The sequence below is a fragment of the Pipistrellus hanaki genome, assembly GCF_964339955.1.
Source record: "Pipistrellus hanaki genome assembly, chromosome: 5".
Lineage (NCBI taxonomy): Eukaryota > Metazoa > Chordata > Mammalia > Chiroptera > Vespertilionidae > Pipistrellus > Pipistrellus hanaki.
Window position 1 is genome coordinate 85,053,581 of NC_140507.1, and position 18,732 is coordinate 85,072,312.

Below are 18,732 nucleotides of genomic sequence, written 5' to 3' on the forward strand. Positions count from 1 at the left end.
TAGACTACCTGCGCCCTGCCACTTCCAGAGGAGAGGTACAGGGAGGGAGGAGGGCAGGAAGGGAGGGAGGGAGGAGGACAGGGAGGGAGGGAGGGAGTGCGCTGTGGGCGGGGCCGCCGGGGCTCCCAATCCCCTTCTTTCCCCGCCCCCCAAACTCCTTTCCACCAACCGCGCGCTGTGGTGGGCGGAGTCTGTCACCCAGCCTTCTTGTGCAATTCATCACTCCCCTCCCCGTTGGTTTTTTTTTTTCCTCCGGAGTCTCTCTCTCTTTTTCCCCTTTCCTTTTTTTTGTGAATGAAAGAAGGAGGTCGCCAGCGGTCCCGGGCACCTTCGGAGCGGGCGGGGCGGAGCGGAGCAGCGGCGGCCTCGCCCCATCGCCGCTCCAGCCTGCGCGGCCCCAGGACCCGCGGCGGCGGCGCGGCCCGGCCCGGCCGCCCGAGGTGGGAGCGGCCGCGCGCAGCCCGGCTCCGGCGCCTCCTCCATGACATTGGGCGCCCGGGGCGCGGGGCTATGCTGATCCGGAAGGGGCGAGGGCTGCAGTGGCGAGCGCGGCCGCTCCCGGGCCGCCGTCCGGCCCCGCTGCTCGGGCGGAGTTTCTGATCTGACGCGCCAGGGCTCGGGCCTGTAGCAGCGGCGGCAGCCCCGGCAGCAGCCCCGGCAGCAGCCCCAGCAGCAGCCCCAGCAGCAGCTCGGCGGCGCCGGCATCGCCCTAACTTGCACGCGCGGAGTGACCCCAGACATTTCACTAAGATGAGCGTGCTTAGCAGGAAGCGATGTGTTCCTTACACTAGAAATCACCCCGTCACATGTAGTGGTGTAAGTAAATGATTAATTCCTGTTATGGCCGGGTTGCAAACAGCTTCTGGGAACGAGCCGCTGCGCCCTCCGGGCCGGGTCTGCGCCCCTCCTGGCTCCCCTTCGGCGGCTCCCTCTCTCCCCGGGGCTATCGTGGCAGCTGCTGGGGTCTCAGGCGGCAAGGGACTGATCTTTTCCGGTTTTTGTTTTTGTTTTTGTTTTTTTTTCTGGGGAAAGGAAGAGAGCTTGATTGCCTTGGTGTGTCCCCTGCCCGCTTTATATTTATTATTTTTATTTTTATTCTGTATGTGTGTGCGTTGTGTCAGGGAAAAAGGTCCAGAGTGGTGGACATGTTTCCGTTAAAAACCAATGGAATCTGGGTGCTTTGCTTTTCGTTCCAGATATGTATGTATTTTTTCAACCCGACACATTGCGGTCTGTGCATCTGAGTTCTGGCAAACTCCTGGGAGAAATCTCCAGCACTGGTCGTTGGTGTCTGAGAAGGATTGGTCTGTGTTAGGCTTTGCGTTTCTGTTAAGATGGTCATTCAAGATCCCTTTGGGCCTTGCTGACCACTGGATCTTCCAGGGACTCATCTCTCTGTTATCCCTCATATTACAGTGTCAGAGGCTCTGGTCGCAGCCTCCTTTCATTTGAAGGCCCCCCTCTCTGCTCATCTCTCCCCAATGCACCCCTCCCATCCCTCCTCTTTTATCTTTACCTTCATTTTTAGGATATTCCTGCCTTACCCATTTGGTAAGATGCGAGGTGTGGGATATTGGTTGCTAGGAGACCAGCCAGGCTCCCAGGGAGATTCTGTAGTTTCCTTGACAACCAGACTAGGGCAGCCGCAGATGAACAAGCCTCCCGTCAGCTGTGGACGGGAAAGGGGGGCTTCTCCGGGCTCTGCAGAGTGTGTTTGTAGGGGTGTGAGGGTGGGATTGGGGTCCAGGGAGGAGGGTTGTAGATCATCTGAGCGCACCCTGTCTTTCGGTCTGCCCTGAGTACCAAGAGCTGGGAGCGCAGTGGGCAGGAGGCTGTTTCTGGAAAGGGAGCGGGGATCATGGGACCGGGTGCGGAGGGAGCACCTGGGTGACTCTGGGACCACCGGGAGAGGAAGGAATTGCGTGTTGTGATGCCAGGCCAGGGTGGCATGGGAGCTGTCGTTCACGGAGGTTATTCAGGATTCTCGGAAGGCGTGGGGATGAGGCAATTGTGTAGAAAAGTCAAGAGTCATTGAAGGAGAGAGTGCCAGAAGGGAATGGGAAGTTGAGAAGCTCATTGAGTGGGCTATAGCGTCACCCATCATCAGTGACACAGTAAAAGTAGCAATATTTTAGAGGGAAAGTTGCATTGTGGCTGGTGGCGGGCCGGCTGGAGTGCAGCAGGATCTCTGTTTCAGGCAGGCCCGGTGAAACTAAGCGGTCTGCTGGCTCCATTGGGCCAGGCTATATCTTAAAGCGCGATATATAATTACACATATAGATATGTAATCTAGCCTTATATAATCCCACGTTACATAAGAAGGCAAGGGCCTTCTTTCGGCCCAGCCTCTACTGGCACAAATTCACCAAGCCTCGGGAGACTTGCGCCCAGAGCCCTCACACCCATTTTCCAGCAGGGCAGACTGACACACCCGGAGAAGTGAAGTGGTTTGCCCTTTCCTAGACAGGACAAAGGAGTTTGCCAGGCGGGCAGCGGGGACAGGGGCGGAGGGGGTGGGAAGGATGGAAATAGGGAGGACACGAAGGAGGAGCAGGGGGAGGAAGGGCGGAGAGGGGCCGTCCAGTCTGAGCAGCAGCCAGCGGGGTCTGGTGTCCGAACCCACAGCCCATCGCCCGGCGCTCTCCTACTGGGGCGGCTGTCCCTACGTGACCCCGCAGGCGCAAGGCGATTGGGACGAAAGTGTTTCTGACTCGCAGCTCCATTTCTGTAAAGAGCACACTCCTTTCCCATCGCAGACGGTGAGGCTCTTCATGGTCAGGATGGTCTGAAAAGGGAAACCGGGGCTCGAGGGGACGGATATAACCTTGGGACAAAGAGCAGGACGATGGCCTGTGGGGATGCGAGCTGGAGGCCGCAGCATCAGCACCACCTCCTTCGGAAGCCATGCCGCCTTGCTGACGGATGCGCCTGTGCCTGAGTGCTTTAGGATGCGCCTGTGCCTGAGTGTTTTATCGTAAACTTGCCGATCTTGGACCGGCACCGCTCTGCTGTACCGGCATCCTCCCTGCCATCAGGATGCTCCTGGACTTAAGAACTGACCCTCCTTCTCCGTGCCTCCTCACACTGCCCCACTCCCTCCCCACCCCCGCCCGCGCTAGCATCTCCTGGCTAGAATGTTTTCCTTTCTCTCCTACAGCTGTGTCTATGTTTGTATTTGGGGTTCTGTCTGTTTTGTTCTTCAATTGAAACAGAAACCACAACCCAGATGATCCCTCCTGGCGCCAGCACAGCCTCCCAGCTGCCTGCCTGAGTCCAGGAGCGGTCAAAGCAGGGCTCCTGGTCCTCAGGGGCTGGGAGGGAGGGAGAGCAGGGAGGAGGCGGCCTGGTGGTTACAGTAAAGGTTGCCCCCTGGGGAAGGTGAGGGTGGGATGGAGGAGGGAGAGGAAGATGGACACTGAGGAAGGGCCTGCATGGAGACCCTGCTGTCCCGGGTCCAGATCCTGTAAAATTCCCAGGAGGAGGCACGTGTCTCATTGAGAAGTCCTTGGTGCACTTTTTGCTTAGGTCGCCGAGATGCATCCACTTGCGCACACCCCAGTTGCCATCGTTACTTGGATATTTTGACTCCGCATTCCTGCAGGCTGGCATCCAGTTACAGCGCGGCAGGAATGGCGCTCCTGGGCCGGCCGCTGGTGGCCTGGCGCTCGGACTGGGTGGCTCAGCAGTGAGGGCACCTGGACGGCCTCCAGACTCCTCTGAGCTCGGAAGGTTCTCTCCACGTTGCTCCAGCCCCTAGCGGGTTTCGTTCACACAGGCCGTGTGAGCAGGGCCAGACCAACGACGCTGTCCAAACCAAGGCCTGGTGGTCACGCCTCCGAATGATGCCTGCTTTGCCCCAGCTTCTGAGAGGGTGGTGCCGGCCGATAGGCTGCCGGCAACAGCCCCCTCCCGCCGAGGGCCCCTCCTGGCGACAGCTTTTTAAACCCTGACATGACATGTGCATTGTAGGGGTCCTTCTGTTTGTTCATTTGAGCCATCCCCTTCTGAGGGTGGACACACCCAGCCCTCTCCGCCCAACACAGGAGGAAACGGAAGCAAGCATTCACCCAGAAACCCAGGCCATTTCTGACCCTGTGCGCCCTCTCCCCAGCAGCCCCATAGCCGTCAGAGCCAAGTTAGGGAGTCTCCTAGGAGAGTCAGGTGTCTGTTGGCGGGGGGAAGAGTGGGGGACGAAGGGACAGGGACTCCTAGCCTGAGAACCCCTCTCCCTAGGAATGGGAGGTATAAGAGGGGGTGTAGCTCATTCTTTCGGAGGCTGGCTGGAGGACGTGTGCAGGGCAGGCCTGGGTAGGGGATGGCAAGGCCCACTGGCCATGGAGAGTATCGTCCTTGGCCCCTGGCTACCCATTACCTCCATCTCCAAACTGGGCCTGCCGCTGAGTGGGCCAGCCACGCAGGCCACGTGACAGACCCACAGGGGGACGGGAGGCCCGTGGGCTGCGCAGGTGCGTCCAGAAGCCTCCCACCCGGCCAGTTGGGAGGGAAGCTCCGGCGCCGCCCTAGAGGGAGCTGGGGGCTTGGAAATCCATCAGGAAATCCATCACCGGAGATGGAGAGAGGAGGAGGTGGAGGCCAGGGGCGCGGCCTCCCGCCCTGACAAGTCCATTAAACTTTAAAGCGGCCCTGCCCTGGGGCGTGCTGGGAAGGGGTGGGCCCTGGCCCTGACTCCGCTTCCCTCTGCTGTTTGGTGCTGTGCTGGCCGGAGCGTGGACCTCCCCGGTGGGCTCTCCTCCCTCTGCGGGAGCCGGGACTGCTCCGCCCCGGTTCTCTCCCAGGCCGCCTCCATCCAGAAGCACACGGGGAGGATGGCGGCCACCAGAGGGAGACACGTGGCTCCTCCCCTGGAAAGGCTCCTCTCAGCCTGAGTGGGCTCTGCTGCCCAGAGAGCTGCCCACTCCTTTCTCCTCTCGGCTCAGCGGCTGGCACAGGGGCGCCCCGGCCGAGGAGAGCTGCCCGCCCCGGCCCCGGCCCCGGCCCCGTGGGACCTGGTGTGCGAAGCCACCTCGACCCCTTCTCTCCTCTCCCTCAGATCCCAATTAATGGCTTCTGACATGGATTATGAAAGGCCAAACGTAGAGACCATCAAGTGCGTTGTGGTGGGGGACAACGCCGTGGGCAAGACCAGGCTCATCTGCGCCCGGGCCTGCAATGCCACCCTCACCCAGTACCAGCTGCTCGCCACCCATGTGCCCACGGTGTGGGCCATCGACCAGTATCGGGTATGCCAGGAGGTAAGGCTGCAAGGCCGCTGGGCAGGGGTCCACACCAGGCCCCCGGGCTTCTTCCCAAACCATTGCTTGGCGTCTCCAGGCCTGGCCTGTGCTGAGCTCACGGAAGCCCCGTGGGGGAGGGTGGGGCAGCTGAAGAGGAAGGAGCCCTGGACGGAGGGCTGAGGGGAGCCTACGCCAGTGTGGGTGCCTCCACCATTAGTGTTTAACATGGCTGAGCTGGGCACAGCGTCTGGTGCAATTCCAGCCCCGGGAAGGGGGAGCCCTAGGAGGTGGGGTGGGGCGGGGTCTGCAGGGGTGAGAGCTGAGAGAAGAAAAGTGCTGGCTGATACCAAAAGGTCAGAGGCTGGCAGACAGGTGATCTGCAGGTGGTGCTGGGAACCCCCATGCCCGCTTAGCCTCTCTTTCCCCCTGGGCGGCATGGAGGTGCCCTTGTTACTGAGTCTGTAGAGAAGGCACCTGAATAGAAAGGTTGTGTGGGGCACATGGGGTGTGCTCACTCTGCCCTTCACCCCCTCCATGCTGCCCGGGACCCTCCGGGGTGAGCTGGCACCACCCTGAGCTGACACGCGGGCCCCAAGGACTCCTGCTTTTGACGCCCATCGCACTCTCCCTCCCGCACAGGTTCTGGAACGCTCCCGAGATGTGGTAGACGACGTCAGCGTCTCCCTGCGCCTCTGGGACACCTTCGGAGACCACCACAAAGACCGCCGCTTCGCCTATGGGAGGTAGGAGGCCGCTGCTGCCGGAGGGAGCCCGGGGCGGGCTTCCCCCGCTTCCTCCAATGCTGAGCAGCTCTGATGTACACTGAGTGGCCAGATGATGATGATCTCTGAACACGTAATAATCTGGCCACTCAGTGTACATCCTATATAATAAAAAGCTAACATACAAATTGTCCCCTTGACCAGGAGTTCGACCAGCAGGCAGGCCAGCCAACCGCCCAGGTCCCCTCCCCCTGGCCAGGCTGGCCGGACCCCACCCATGCACAAATTCATGCGCCGGGCCTCTAATATATACTGAGTGGCCAGATCATTATGCGTTCAGAGATCATCATAATCTGGCCACTCAGTGTAGTCAAACTGGGAAGAAGGAGTAGTGCAGACAGGCCTGGTGGGCCCTCACGGGGAGCAGCCGGGAGGTGCGAGGAGTGGGTTTGGGGGCAGGAGGCCTGGTTTCAGTACCGGCCCCTCTGCCGACGAGCTCTGCGACTTGGGGCAATCAGAGGAGATGTTCAGAGATGGTTTTTCTCAGCCTCTAGGTACCAAAGACAAGGGAGCCAGTAGGTCAAAACGAAAGCTCTAAAACACTTAATTAGAGCTACATAAATTAGAGGAACTATTATTATACATTTTGGGTAAGATCGTGTGCACAGGTCACATGACAGATGGGGGACTGCCGTGCAGGGCCGGGGAGGGTGTGCCTGTTCTCCCTGGTTCCAGGGGCAGGGACTCTGCCAGCTTTCTCTGCCCCAGACCTCCCTCTCCCACCCCCAGGTCCGACGTGGTGGTTCTGTGCTTCTCCATCGCCAACCCTAATTCCCTTCACCATGTCAAGACCATGTGGTACCCAGAGATCAAGCACTTCTGCCCCCGGGCACCTGTCATCTTGGTGGGCTGCCAGCTGGACCTGCGCTACGCCGACCTGGAGGCTGTCAACAGGGCCAGGCGGCCCTTGGCTAGGTAGGGAGGCTGGTGCCAGGAGGGGGCAATGAGGGAGACAGCGGGAAGTGGTGTCTCCATGGCTGCCTGCCGAGCGCTGAGGGAATCCACTTAGCTTTACATCTCTCCCTTCATTTGAAGCAAGTCCGCGTAGGGAGGCAAGAGTGCTGTCTTTCATTCACTCGTCTATCCGTCCATCTCTTACACACTGTGTTTGCTCTACTGAGCAGCATGAGGAGAGAAGGAGAGAAGTAGTTTTTTCGTGGAAGGAACTTATCTTGCTGGGAGATGGACTTAACACATTGCGGACGGATCACGAGAATTCTCGAGTTTTCTGTTCTAAGGCTTGTGGCCAATCACGCGAGACTCCTTTAAAAAGATATCAGCTTGTAAGAATAGGTAATAAATAACTTCAGAACGAAGTGGGCATTTCATTTTAAAGTGTGCCTTTAGCATTTATGTGAAACGTCCTTTGTACTCATTCAGTAGGCACGTACCTGGCCACTAGGTAAAGCTAGCAGTAGAACGGCTGGTCCGCAATGTGTCAATATGAGAACACGTTAAAAGCCAGTGTGGAAGGTTGCATGCTGATGGCCAGATGGAGAGGTAGTGCTAACACTGCTCTGAGCGGGAAATCGCGGGGCCTGACAGGTGCTGGAAAAGAGGGACCTGGAGGCAGGCCTTGAGGACCGGCAGGATTTGGTCAGACAAAGGAGAAAGGGCAGAGATTCATTAGGACTGAGCTGGGCAGGGGTGAGGCCAGAGAGAGGCTCTCCCTCCCCTCCGCACCCCCCACCAAGCCTGATGAAGAACAGACAGGCCCTAGGGACCTGCCTTTCCCCGTCCGCCATCCTCCCCAACATGGCTTTGCTTTACCCTCTTGAACATCCAGGCCCATCAAGCCCAATGAGATTCTCCCCCCCGAGAAGGGGAGGGAGGTGGCCAAGGAGCTGGGCATCCCCTACTACGAGACCAGCGTGGTGGCCCAGTTCGGCATCAAGGACGTCTTCGACAACGCCATCCGCGCGGCCCTCATCTCCCGCCGCCACCTGCAGTTCTGGAAGTCCCACCTCCGCAACGTGCAGCGGCCCCTGCTGCAGGCGCCCTTCCTGCCCCCCAAGCCGCCGCCCCCCATCATCGTGGTGCCCGACCCCCCCTCCAGCAGCGAGGAGTGCCCCGCCCACCTCCTGGAGGACCCGCTGTGCGCGGACGTCATCCTGGTGCTGCAGGAGCGGGTGCGCATCTTCGCCCACAAGATCTACCTCTCCACGTCCTCCTCCAAGTTCTACGACCTGTTCCTCATGGACCTGAGCGACGGGGAGCTGGGGGGCCCCTCGGGGCCGGGGGGCCCCCGCCCAGAGGACCCCCGGGCTCACCCCGATCCACACCACCACCATCACCACCACCACCACGGCCGGGACTTCCTGCTGCGGGCCGCCAGCTTCGACGTGTGCGAGAGCGTGGAGGACGGGGCGGGCTCGGGCCCCGCCGGGCTCCGGGCCTCCACCAGCGACGGCATCTTACGGGGCAACGGGACAGGCTACCTGCCCGGGAGAGGCCGCGTGCTGTCCTCCTGGAGCCGGGCTTTCCTGAGCATCCAGGAGGAGATGGCGGAAGACCCGCTGACCTACAAATCCAGACTGATGGTGGTGGTCAAAATGGACAGCTCCATCCAGCCGGGGCCTTTCCGGGCCGTTCTCAAGTACCTGTACACGGGGGAGCTGGACGAGAAGGAGCGGGACCTCATGCACATCGCCCACATTGCCGAGCTGCTGGAGGTCTTCGACCTGCGCATGATGGTGGCCAACATCCTCAACAACGAGGCCTTCATGAACCAGGAGATCACCAAGGCCTTCCACGTCCGCCGCACCAACCGGGTGAAGGAGTGCTTGGCCAAGGGCACCTTCTCAGGTAGGGGATGCGCCGAGGAACTCGTGGCCAGAAGGCAGAGGGGTGCCCTCCCAGTAGCCTTTCGAGGAGCCGGGGCCCCGGTGAACACTCAGCTGCTGATGCCCTGCATGGCCACATGGTGTGTCCCAGCAGTGGCTTCAGAAGGAGGCGTGTTGCCTGGGGGCAGGGTTGGCCCTCGGGGTGGGCTGCCCCACATGCTTTCACTGCATCCTCACGTGATGCTTTGTCTCTTCCTGGGCAGACGTGACCTTCATCCTGGACGACGGCACCATCAGCGCCCACAAGCCCCTGTTGATTTCCAGCTGCGACTGGATGGCTGCCATGTTCGGGGGGCCGTTTGTGGAGAGTTCCACCAGGGAGGTAAGGCTGCTTCGCACCCAAGATGAGCCATGTCATGGTGCTTTCCTCCGCACCCGCAGTGTGATGGGCCTGGGGGGGGGAGGGACGTTTATGAGGTGGTGCCCATTGCCAAGGACTTACAATAGGTCAGGATGGAAGAATCGTAGGAACATCTTGACTTTGTAGTTTAGAAAGCAATCTCAGATCGCCTCACCCGTGCCTCTTGTACGTGGCTCAGCATTCCTGCTTTATGCAGAAGGAGGGCCCCAGAAGTTAATGACTCATGCAAAGTTGTCTACGCAGAAAGGAGAGGCTAGAACTTGAATGTAGAACCTCTGACTCCTCAGTGTACCTTTCTCTCTGACGCATAAGAAGCAACTGGAAAAAAAAAGGTCAGTGTGTCCCCGGCTGACCTCATCGCTGTTTTCAAATGTAAGTTTTATTCATTGAGGCATGGCGAACGTAACAGATCAGGACAAGACAGCCATTGAGAAGATACATTTTTACACGCACAGATCTAATTAGAGAACGCACGCACATGCGGGGTGTGGGGTGGAGCGCATGTGGAGGCACCATGGTTGGTCAGGAGACGGAGAGCAAGGGGAGCTGTGGGCAGTGGCCTTTATTGTGGTTTTCTGGGAAGGAGGGAGAGGAGAGGCAGGGTAAGCTCTCTGATCGGCTAGCTCGGTTAATGTAGCAGGCTCTGGGGCATGGGGGCTGTCCTAGGCTTCTGGTGCCTGGCTCTGGTGATTAGGGCAGGTGCAGGTGGACAGTGGCTAGGAGTGTGAGCTGATCAAGGAGGTGGGGTGGTGGGAGTGGGAAGGAGGGGGGGGGGCGTTAGGGATTTTGGATTGGTTGGTTTGCATACAAAAGGGATTCCCTTGCTGTCTGTAGGAGCTGGCTAGCCCTGGGCGGGATAGGCCCTCCGGCTCAGCAAGGGTGCAGGAGACACAGCATCAAAATACAGGACATAAAAAAGGCTTCACCTCGGCCCCTTTCCCTTTGATCGCGGCCACTCCGGCTCACCTTAGGACAGAGAGTCAGCAGAGTTGGGAGGGGCCATCCGTGTGTCCTTAGAGACACTTTCTCAGGTCTGTTCTTTGGTTTCTCCCGGCTCAGCAGAGTAGCCTGGGCCGTGGCCTCGGCGTTCTCCATCTTCCCCGAACTTCTCTACATTAATTATTCATTAACGCAGCCTTGCAGTTAACAAAGTGCTCCTCTGTGCAGCTGCGAAAAGTGCTGAGTGTGCACACGCGGCTTCCCAACTGGCCTGGGAGGGCTTGAGTGCAGGGACTGGGGCTCTGCTTCGGCCAGGCGCCCCCTCAGCCAAGTGCCTGAGGGAAAACTGGACTGACAGCAATGCAGCACGGCCCCTGCCACACGGAATAGCAGTTTCCTAGGATTTCCGGGAAGGAAGTCCTTTCGGAAGAGAAGCTCAGCCGAGGCTGAGATTTGAGTGGGTCTCTTTGATCCTTGAAGCGGGCGTGGGGTTGGGATCTGCTAAGTGAGGGACTAGGGACTCGGAAGCCCCAGGGCCAGCCAGTCCCGAGCACTTCTCAGTTACCATAGGAGCAGCTGCAAAGCTCTAGGTCTAGCCAGTCCCCAGTGCAGCCTAAGACTCCGTCTCAAGAGAAAGCAGTTGTTGAAGCAGCGCTGCTCGGAGCAGATCCCGGAGGCCCAAAGTAGCACCTTCGAGAAGGCAGCTGAGGTTGGCTTGCTTGTCCACACCCCACTTGCTCTGCTGCCGGCAGGGCTGGGAGGAGTCAGGCTGTGGGTATAGGTGACCTGAGGACTGCCTCCAGCATCCTCTAAGCCAGGATGCTTTTGGGAGGGTGCCAGGGAGAAACAGCGCCCCCCCCCCCTTTTTAATATATTTTATTGATTTTTTACAGAAAGGAAGGGGGAGGGATAGGGAGTTAGAAACATCGATGAGAGAAAATCATCAATCAGCTGTCTCTTGCAGAGAACCAGGCCCTTTTAAAAGCTGTTAGAGCCCTGCTACCTGGTGCGGCCAGCCGATGGCCTTAGCACAGGCTGTCTCTCTGGGAGACAGGCCTTTGGGGGCTCCTTGGCAGGTACAGGGGCTGCACAGGGGTGGATCCCTGTGTGGGGGAGACTGGCCGTGTGGGGCGGGGCCTTCTGCATTTCTCAGAACTGAGGGACTCTTCCTGACGCCGACCTCACCTCACTGCGGCGGCTTCCTCCTGCCCAGGTCGTGTTCCCGCACACGAGCAGGAGCTGCATGCGGGCGGTGCTGGAGTACCTGTACACCGGCATGTTCACCTCCAGCCCCGACCTGGACGACATGAAGCTCATCATCCTGGCCAACCGCCTCTGCCTGCCGCACCTGGTGGCCCTCACAGGTGACTGACGAGTGGGCAGACCTCCGGGGGGGGGGGGGGGGGGGGGAGGTGGGGCACCCGCCAGCAGTGCTGGCCTCTCTCGCCTGTGTCCTCCTCGGGGTTACACTGATTGCCTAGCACCAAGGGACCCGCTTACCTAAAGGAAGCATGCTGACATGTATGGAGGTTGGGCGAGGACACAGATGTGAAGAAGTGTGTGTGGGAAAGATGCTCGATGGAGTCACGGGTAGGTCGTATCCAAAGGCGATTCCCGCCCAACAAAACCAGTGCCTGAAGCTCCGCTCAGTGTGGCTCCCTCAGGAGAGCCTGAGGGTCAGAGAGAATAGGATTCCACGTTTCCACCCTTTGCTCCTCCTCCCTCTCCTTTGTTTCATTTGGTCATATAAATCTGCTTGGTTTATTCTGTATCCTTTCCTTTCTCTTCTTCTCCCTTTTCTCTTCCACCTTTATTTTCTCTTTCTTCTTCCAAAAACAGACAATGAGCATTGACCTGGCACTCCTAATTCACTGAAAAGGTTGTGAGAACTGGAGCTCAGCTTTTATTTTATTTGTTTTTTTGTTTATTTATTGTTATTATTTAATCCTCACCCAAGATTTTTTTTTTTTTTTTTACTGATTTAAAGAGAGAGAGAAATGTCAATCGGTGGCTTTCCATATTCTCCCTATCTGTGGATCAAACCCACACCCCAGGTATGTGCCTTGACCAGGAATCAAACTTGCAACCTTTTGGTGTATGGAAAGACACTCCCACCAACTGAGCCACCTGGCCAGGACTGGAGCTTAGCTTTTGGAAGGCACCAGCCTTAGAGGGCCCTCGGGGAACAGGGACTGAGGCGAGAGGGAAGCCAAGTGGCAGACCATGAGAGTCGGGGCCAGCAATGCAGGCAGACAGACAGCTCCTGGTGATGTTGGAATTGGGATCTCTGTGGTATTGGTGTTGGCATTGGTACCTAGACTGGTGTTGATATCGGGGTTTTATTCTTGGCTGGTCAGCAGGTGGGCAGAGAGCAGGCCTCTGACATTGGGTCAAGGTTCAGGGAAGGCCCCAATGCCAGCTGCTGGGGCCCTGGGCAGATGATCAAATCTGGGACTCAGTTATGAGGGAAGCATCAATCTTATGATGAGCAATGGCTGTAAGTTAGGGCTTGGTCATAGAAAGACAGCAGAAATCATTGATCAGACCGGAATGGTAAGGGCTGAGCCTGCAGAGGGCGTCCAGGGGCCCCAGCAGGGGACACAGAGGGCGTAAGGACAGGGAGCAGAGGGAGGCTTCTGAAGATCATTGCTATAGCAGCATGGCGTCCGCGCTGCCCACGAAAAGTGGTGCGGTCTCCCCAGAGCACATAGGCTGTCCACATCCTTGGGCCAAGTAATTCAACTTTTATTTTATTTTATTTTATTTTATTTTATTTTATTTTATTTTATTTCATTTTATTTTATTTTATTTTTTTATTGATTCAGAGAGGAAGGGAGAGGGAGATAGAAACATCAATGAGAAAGAATGATTGACCGGCTGCCTCCTACACACCCCCTCCTGGGGACTGAGCCTGCAACCCAGGCGTGTACCCTGACCATGAATAGACCCATGACCTCCTGGTTCATAGGTCAACGCTCAACCACCGAGCCACACCAGCTGGGCAAGTAATTCAACTTTAGAAAGACTCTCTCCAAAGAAATGACTCAAAGGAAAAACGTATATAAAGATGCTTCTGTAAGTTTGTTTCATCATGGCGGGCAATCAGAGACAAGTCAAATAGGCACTACTGGTTAAGCACACATGGGTAATTTTCACCAGGGAGCCATTAAAAATGTTAAATGGCAGTGATGCACAAAAAGGCTCATAGAAAATAATCTTGAGTTACTTTTCCCATGAAATAAATGGTCTATGCATGCTAGAAATCATGTACAAAAATGTATTGTGTATACCTTGTCAAGGATCAGTAGAAAATGCCAGGTATGGTATAGCTGGTGATGCTTTATGTTTTGTGAGATATGCTTCCTCTGAAGTTATAAATTCAAACTTAAACCATTTTTATTAAATACTAGAGGCCCGATGCATGAAAATTCGTGTAAGAGTAGGCCTTCCTTTTCCCAGCTGCTGGTACCAGCTTCCCTTTGACCCAGGCTGGCTTCCCTCCAGCCCCGGCTTCATCAGGAAGGATGTCTGGAATGATGTCCGGAAGACCCTTTTATCATTATAGATAACACAAATACACATGTTCAGCTTAATGAATTATTATAAAGCAAAATGACCCATATCAGAGCTAGAAGCTTCCAGCCACACCAGAAGTCTTCCAGCCGTCCCGCCCAATCACAGTCCTTCCCTCCTCCCCAGGAGTTACCTCTTTGCCCATTACTCTTTTGGGAGGTGCTTTTTATGGCCTCACTTCCTTGATCTTCTTCATAGTTTTAGCATCCAAGTGTACATCCTTAATCACTATAGCATGGTTTTTCATCTATAGGTACCTTGTTAATAAAAAATATATTCCCTCCTTGGCCAATGTGCTCGGTTGATTGGAGCATCATCCCGTGCCACAGGTTCAATTTCCAGTGAGAGCACGTACTCAGGTTGCAGGTTCCTTCCCCGGTCAGGGTGCATATGAGAGGCAACCTATTGCTGTTTTTCTTTTTCTCCCTCTCCCTTCCTTTCTCTCTGAAATCAACAAAAATATATCCTCAGGTGAGGATAAAAAAAGAGAAAGAGAAACATTTCCCCTTGCAATTATTTGTTGGAAAACACCCAGTGATCTAGAAAACGTAGATTTTTAGCTGATTGTATTTCTATGTAGCACCCTTCTTCCCACAGACTGGTTATTAGACACAGAGGCCAGATCACATTCACAATCAGTTTTCTTTGGCTAAGACACCTTCATAGGTTGTTTCTGTGCTTTTCTCTCTTTCCGTGATGTTACCAGCCATTGAGTATCATTGCCTGGACCCGTTCGTTTATTAGATGTGAAATGGTGGTGCTCCAATTCAATCATTCCTCCTTTGTTTATCTGGTGGAATATTTCTAAAAAGAGAAAAACTCCTCACCTACTGGTTAGTTAACCAGTGGTGTAATTCACATAGGAGAGGAGGTGACTGCTTGATTCTTTCCTTTTATCCAGATTTCAAGATAAATTTGTTTCCTATCTTTTCATCCTTTGAGGGTGACCAATTAGGTGTTTGTTTTTTAAGTATTATTATGAACCCTTAGATTGAACATACTTGATTGATTTAAAATGTTTGCATTTATCCTTTTTGAATCTCAAACACTGTACTGAACCTTTAACCAGTACAAGTCTCTTCAGGTTGTCTCCAGAGTGGCTGTGCTTCTGGTTCTATGCAGTGAGGTGTTCCAGGATCCGTGTGTTCGTTTCTTGCCCCGGACCCCGAATTAGCCCTTTCTCTATGAGATCCTGGTTCCTGAGAGCCGGAAATGGCATTCGGGGCTGCAGCCTGGGCACCAGGAGTGCTCCTTGCTGCTGCGAGGGCTGTTGCCGCTAGGTCGTTGCCATTTTGCTAGGACTGAGCTGGGAAATATATTTTTAAAGATAAAATACCTCAGGAGTTTATACTGATACTGTTAAAATTCAGTATAATCTAAAAGTGTTTACTTCTTCAATATAAACACTAGCTTAAAATGCAACATTAGTACACGATTTGTTCTAAAGTTTAAGTTACTACCAGCAGCTAGGTTTAATCTGGAGTTCTAACTCATAATTCTCAGCAAGCCTGACTTCATACCTTCCCCTGGCAGTGGCAATGGCTGATTCCATCAGGGGCTTTCCTCCTACATGTATCAGACTATTTGAAGCAGCGTATGTAGCTTGAAAAAAATCCTCTTAGACAATACTAACATTCTCCTTCCGTTCCCACCCCACTCTGCTGGGCTAGTCTTGCTCTAATTCCGGTTACCTCCCCGGTGGCAGCCGATGACTCTAATCACCTGCAGCCTTTCTTGGGCCTGCTGGGACTTGCCCTTGGCCTTGTTCTCTCTCTGCCCGGCAGTAGGCCCCTGCTGGGGGGTATAAGTGAGCACATGGCCACTCATGTGCTTCCCCGGCTGATCCCCGGCTGTGTGTGTCACAGAGCAGTACACCGTGACCGGGCTGATGGAAGCCACGCAGATGATGGTGGACATCGATGGGGACGTCCTTGTGTTCCTGGAACTGGCTCAGGTAGGATGGCCAGGGAAGGGGTCTCTCCAACAGGCTCAACCCTGGGCCCTGTCTGCCCATTGGCCGTGCAAGGGGAGGGGCTAAGGGGTGGCAGGTAGGAGGGGAACTCATTGTCAGACTCAGTTCCCTGAGTGCGCGGGTCCCTCTCCGCCTCCTGGCCAAAGGATGCACCCTGACCTGCCAGAAGGAGAGCTGGCATGGGAGCATGGGAACAAGGGGCTGAGACTTCAGGCAGCCATCGGGTAGGGGAGCGAACCCCAGCCTCCTGGGTAGACATGGCTGCTGCCTGCCTGAGGTCAATTAAGGGACACGCGGGACTCCCTTCTAAAATTAACTGCCCACCTCCTTATTCCCGTACAAACTAGCAGCAGCCCCCACGCCGGCCCTTCTAGCACTAACGATCAGTTCTGGAGTTGGAGCAGATTCGTGGCTTGCAGACACACCTGGAGAGTGATCTCTAAGCCTAGTCATCAGCACCTTAGTGTAGACTGCTTTGGCCCTGGCCGGGGAAGAGAGAACAGCGCCAGGAGTGAGATCTGAGGAGGTGGACACAGTAGGAAGCCACAATGTAGGGTCAGGGATTTTCATGGATGCTGGCAAGGACAGAGGCGAGGTGGTAGAGGTGGTGATGGTGGTGAAGGTGGTGGTGATGATGGTGATGGTGATGGTGGTGGTGGTGGTGGTGATCATGCTGGTGCCAAGAGCGTGTGTGGTGTGCCTCCCCAGGTGGGCTTTCCCACTCACTGCAGGACCTTTGCCACCTGCACTGACGGTCTTGCTCTGACAGCAACTGAGCTGCCCGTGCTGACTCCGCCCTGGGTCCCAGCACGATGCTCTTCTGTGTTTCCCCAGTTCCACTGCGCGTACCAGTTGGCGGACTGGTGTCTCCACCACATCTGCACCAACTACAACAACGTGTGCCGCAAGTTCCCGCGAGACATGAAGGCCATGTCCCCAGGTGAGCTTCCCCGGCAGGGCCTGCTGACCCCTCGCTTATTGTTTGTAATTCTGCTCATGATGCTGCACTGGTTTCAGAAGGTAGGAATGGCTCGGAAGCACAGATCCGGATGCCCTCTGAGGCCCTGGGACTCAGCCTCTGCGTCGTGTATGTGTCAGGTCCTGGGGCCCAACAGGAACTGCACCAGCACCTGGGAGAGGTGTCCCTGGCCTCCCCGAGTTCCTACCACTCAGTGACCTTGAGGTCTGCACTGGGCAACCTCCACTCTGCTGGGCCCCCTCCCTGCTCCCAGGTTGTCTCTGCGCCCGTCTCTCACCCCTGCTCGCCCTTTCCCCCTTGGAGCGTTTTCTTTCTAAAGCGCAGCCCCAATCACATCACTCCCCTGATTCCATCCTTCCCCTGTCCCTAGCCTTTCAGAATCAGTCCTTACCTCTCAGCCTCGCCTTCTCGGGCTGACCCTCCTGTGGCTCATGGCCCCTTCAGCTCAGAGCCTCAGCCCCACCAGATGCTGCTGCCTCAGCCCCGCCGTGCCGCACCTGCTCCCTGTCTCGTTCTTCGTCCCAGCCTGTTCTATCCCCAAGGCACAGGAAGCAGCCGTTGAGTCCTTCCCCTGGGGCTCCTTTAGGGAGCTCTGCAGCTGGGCGGGGGCTCTGTGAAGGCAGGGGCTTCCCCTCGTGGCCCAGCCCTGGGGTGTGCTCCTGGCTGACAGGTCCCTGAGGCATCAGAGTCGGGGGTGCAGGTCCCTGGACACCCGTCACACCCCAGGATTTCCTCTCCCCCTTTCTGCCTTCCCTCTAACCAAACCCTCCTGCGTTCTGCTCCAGAAAACCAGGAGTATTTTGAGAAGCACCGCTGGCCGCCCGTGTGGTACCTGAAGGAGGAAGACCACTACCAGCGGGCCCGGAAGGAGCGTGAGAAGGAGGACTATCTCCACCTGAAGCGGCAGCCCAAGCGGCGGTGGCTGTTCTGGAACAGCCCCTCCTCCCCGTCCTCCCCTGCGGCCTCCTCGGCGTCCCCCTCTTCCTCCTCCGCCGTGGTCTGAGATGCTGCCGCCCTCTTCCGACTCTGCTGCTCTTGTGCCCACCTGCCCTTGCCCCTCCGCTCTCTGCATCGCCCCCTCCACCTCCCAGGGACCGGGGGACCCACCTAACCAGGACCCTAAGGGCGGGGCTGTTCTCCCCAGCCAACAGCTCAGCCAGAGAGGAGCCGGGCCTCGTGGGTCAGAACAGGGGCCCCCTTTGGAGGTCCCCAGTTGTGAATCGGGACAGGGGACAGCTCCTGGGAGGTGGGAGCTGGGGGCAGCTCCTGAGAGTGCTGGCATCGTGTCTCTGGGTTGGACAACCCTAGAGTCCAGCCATGAGAGTTGTGGTCTGTGGAGGCAGCCCCCTCCCGGTGAGCGCGGTGCCCAGGGAGGTCCTGCCTCTACTCGCCATATTATTCCACCAGTGGACTTGGGGGTTGCAGATGTTTTGTGGGCATTTCCACACGGAGCCAACTCAGACCCTCACTGGGGAAGTCAGGGTAGACAAGCCTTCAGGGCCCCGCTCAAGGCTTCCACTTCCTGGGTGCAGCTGCCGGAGGCCACCCCTCCCGGGGTGCCGGCCTGCCTCCCAGCCGCCAGCATCCGGCCTGGGAAAGGGGTGTGGAGTTGTTCAGAGCTCCGGGCCTGGAAGCAGGGTCTCCCGGTGCAACGAGAAACGTCTCCCTCCACTCTCCTTCACACTCCGAGATGGGCTCCAAAGCAAACAGCTAGAACGGGGAAAGAAGGAAGGGGGTGAGGGGGTCTGGACGCGGCGATCCTGGGCTCCTCTAGTTAGCATGGCTTCTTGCGGGGTGGGACAAAAATTAGCAAAAAAAGAAAAAGCAACAAACAATCACCACCAACAGAAACACTCTAGCCTCTGTCCCCTCCAAGAAAGGACAGAAAAAGACCCTGTAGGGCTTACATTTTATAAAACCAAACAGGCCCCCTCATTGACGAGGCAAAGGCTTCCAGGGGTCTTCAAACTACGGCCCGCGGGCCACATGCGGCCCGCCAGGTTTTTTGGGCAGTGAGCGCAGCCGAGGTGTTACAGTAGGAATTAGTAG

At 56.6% G+C, this 18,732-nt stretch overlaps 1 protein-coding gene across 1 annotated transcript; it reads left to right on the forward strand.

Moving 5' to 3' along the window:
* Positions 1-244: 244 nt before the first annotated feature.
* RHOBTB2 (Rho related BTB domain containing 2) lies at positions 245-18,514 on the forward strand. The gene is made up of 10 exons (XM_084884450.1): positions 245-816; positions 5,051-5,252; positions 5,874-5,977; positions 6,746-6,931; positions 7,803-8,821; positions 9,063-9,181; positions 11,373-11,523; positions 15,598-15,686; positions 16,539-16,644; positions 17,469-18,514. Exons 2-10 carry the CDS (start codon positions 5,061-5,063, stop codon positions 17,684-17,686), a joined length of 2,184 nt encoding a protein of 727 aa, XP_084740576.1. The 5' UTR covers positions 245-816; positions 5,051-5,060; the 3' UTR covers positions 17,687-18,514.
* The last annotated feature ends 218 nt before the right edge of the window (positions 18,515-18,732 follow it).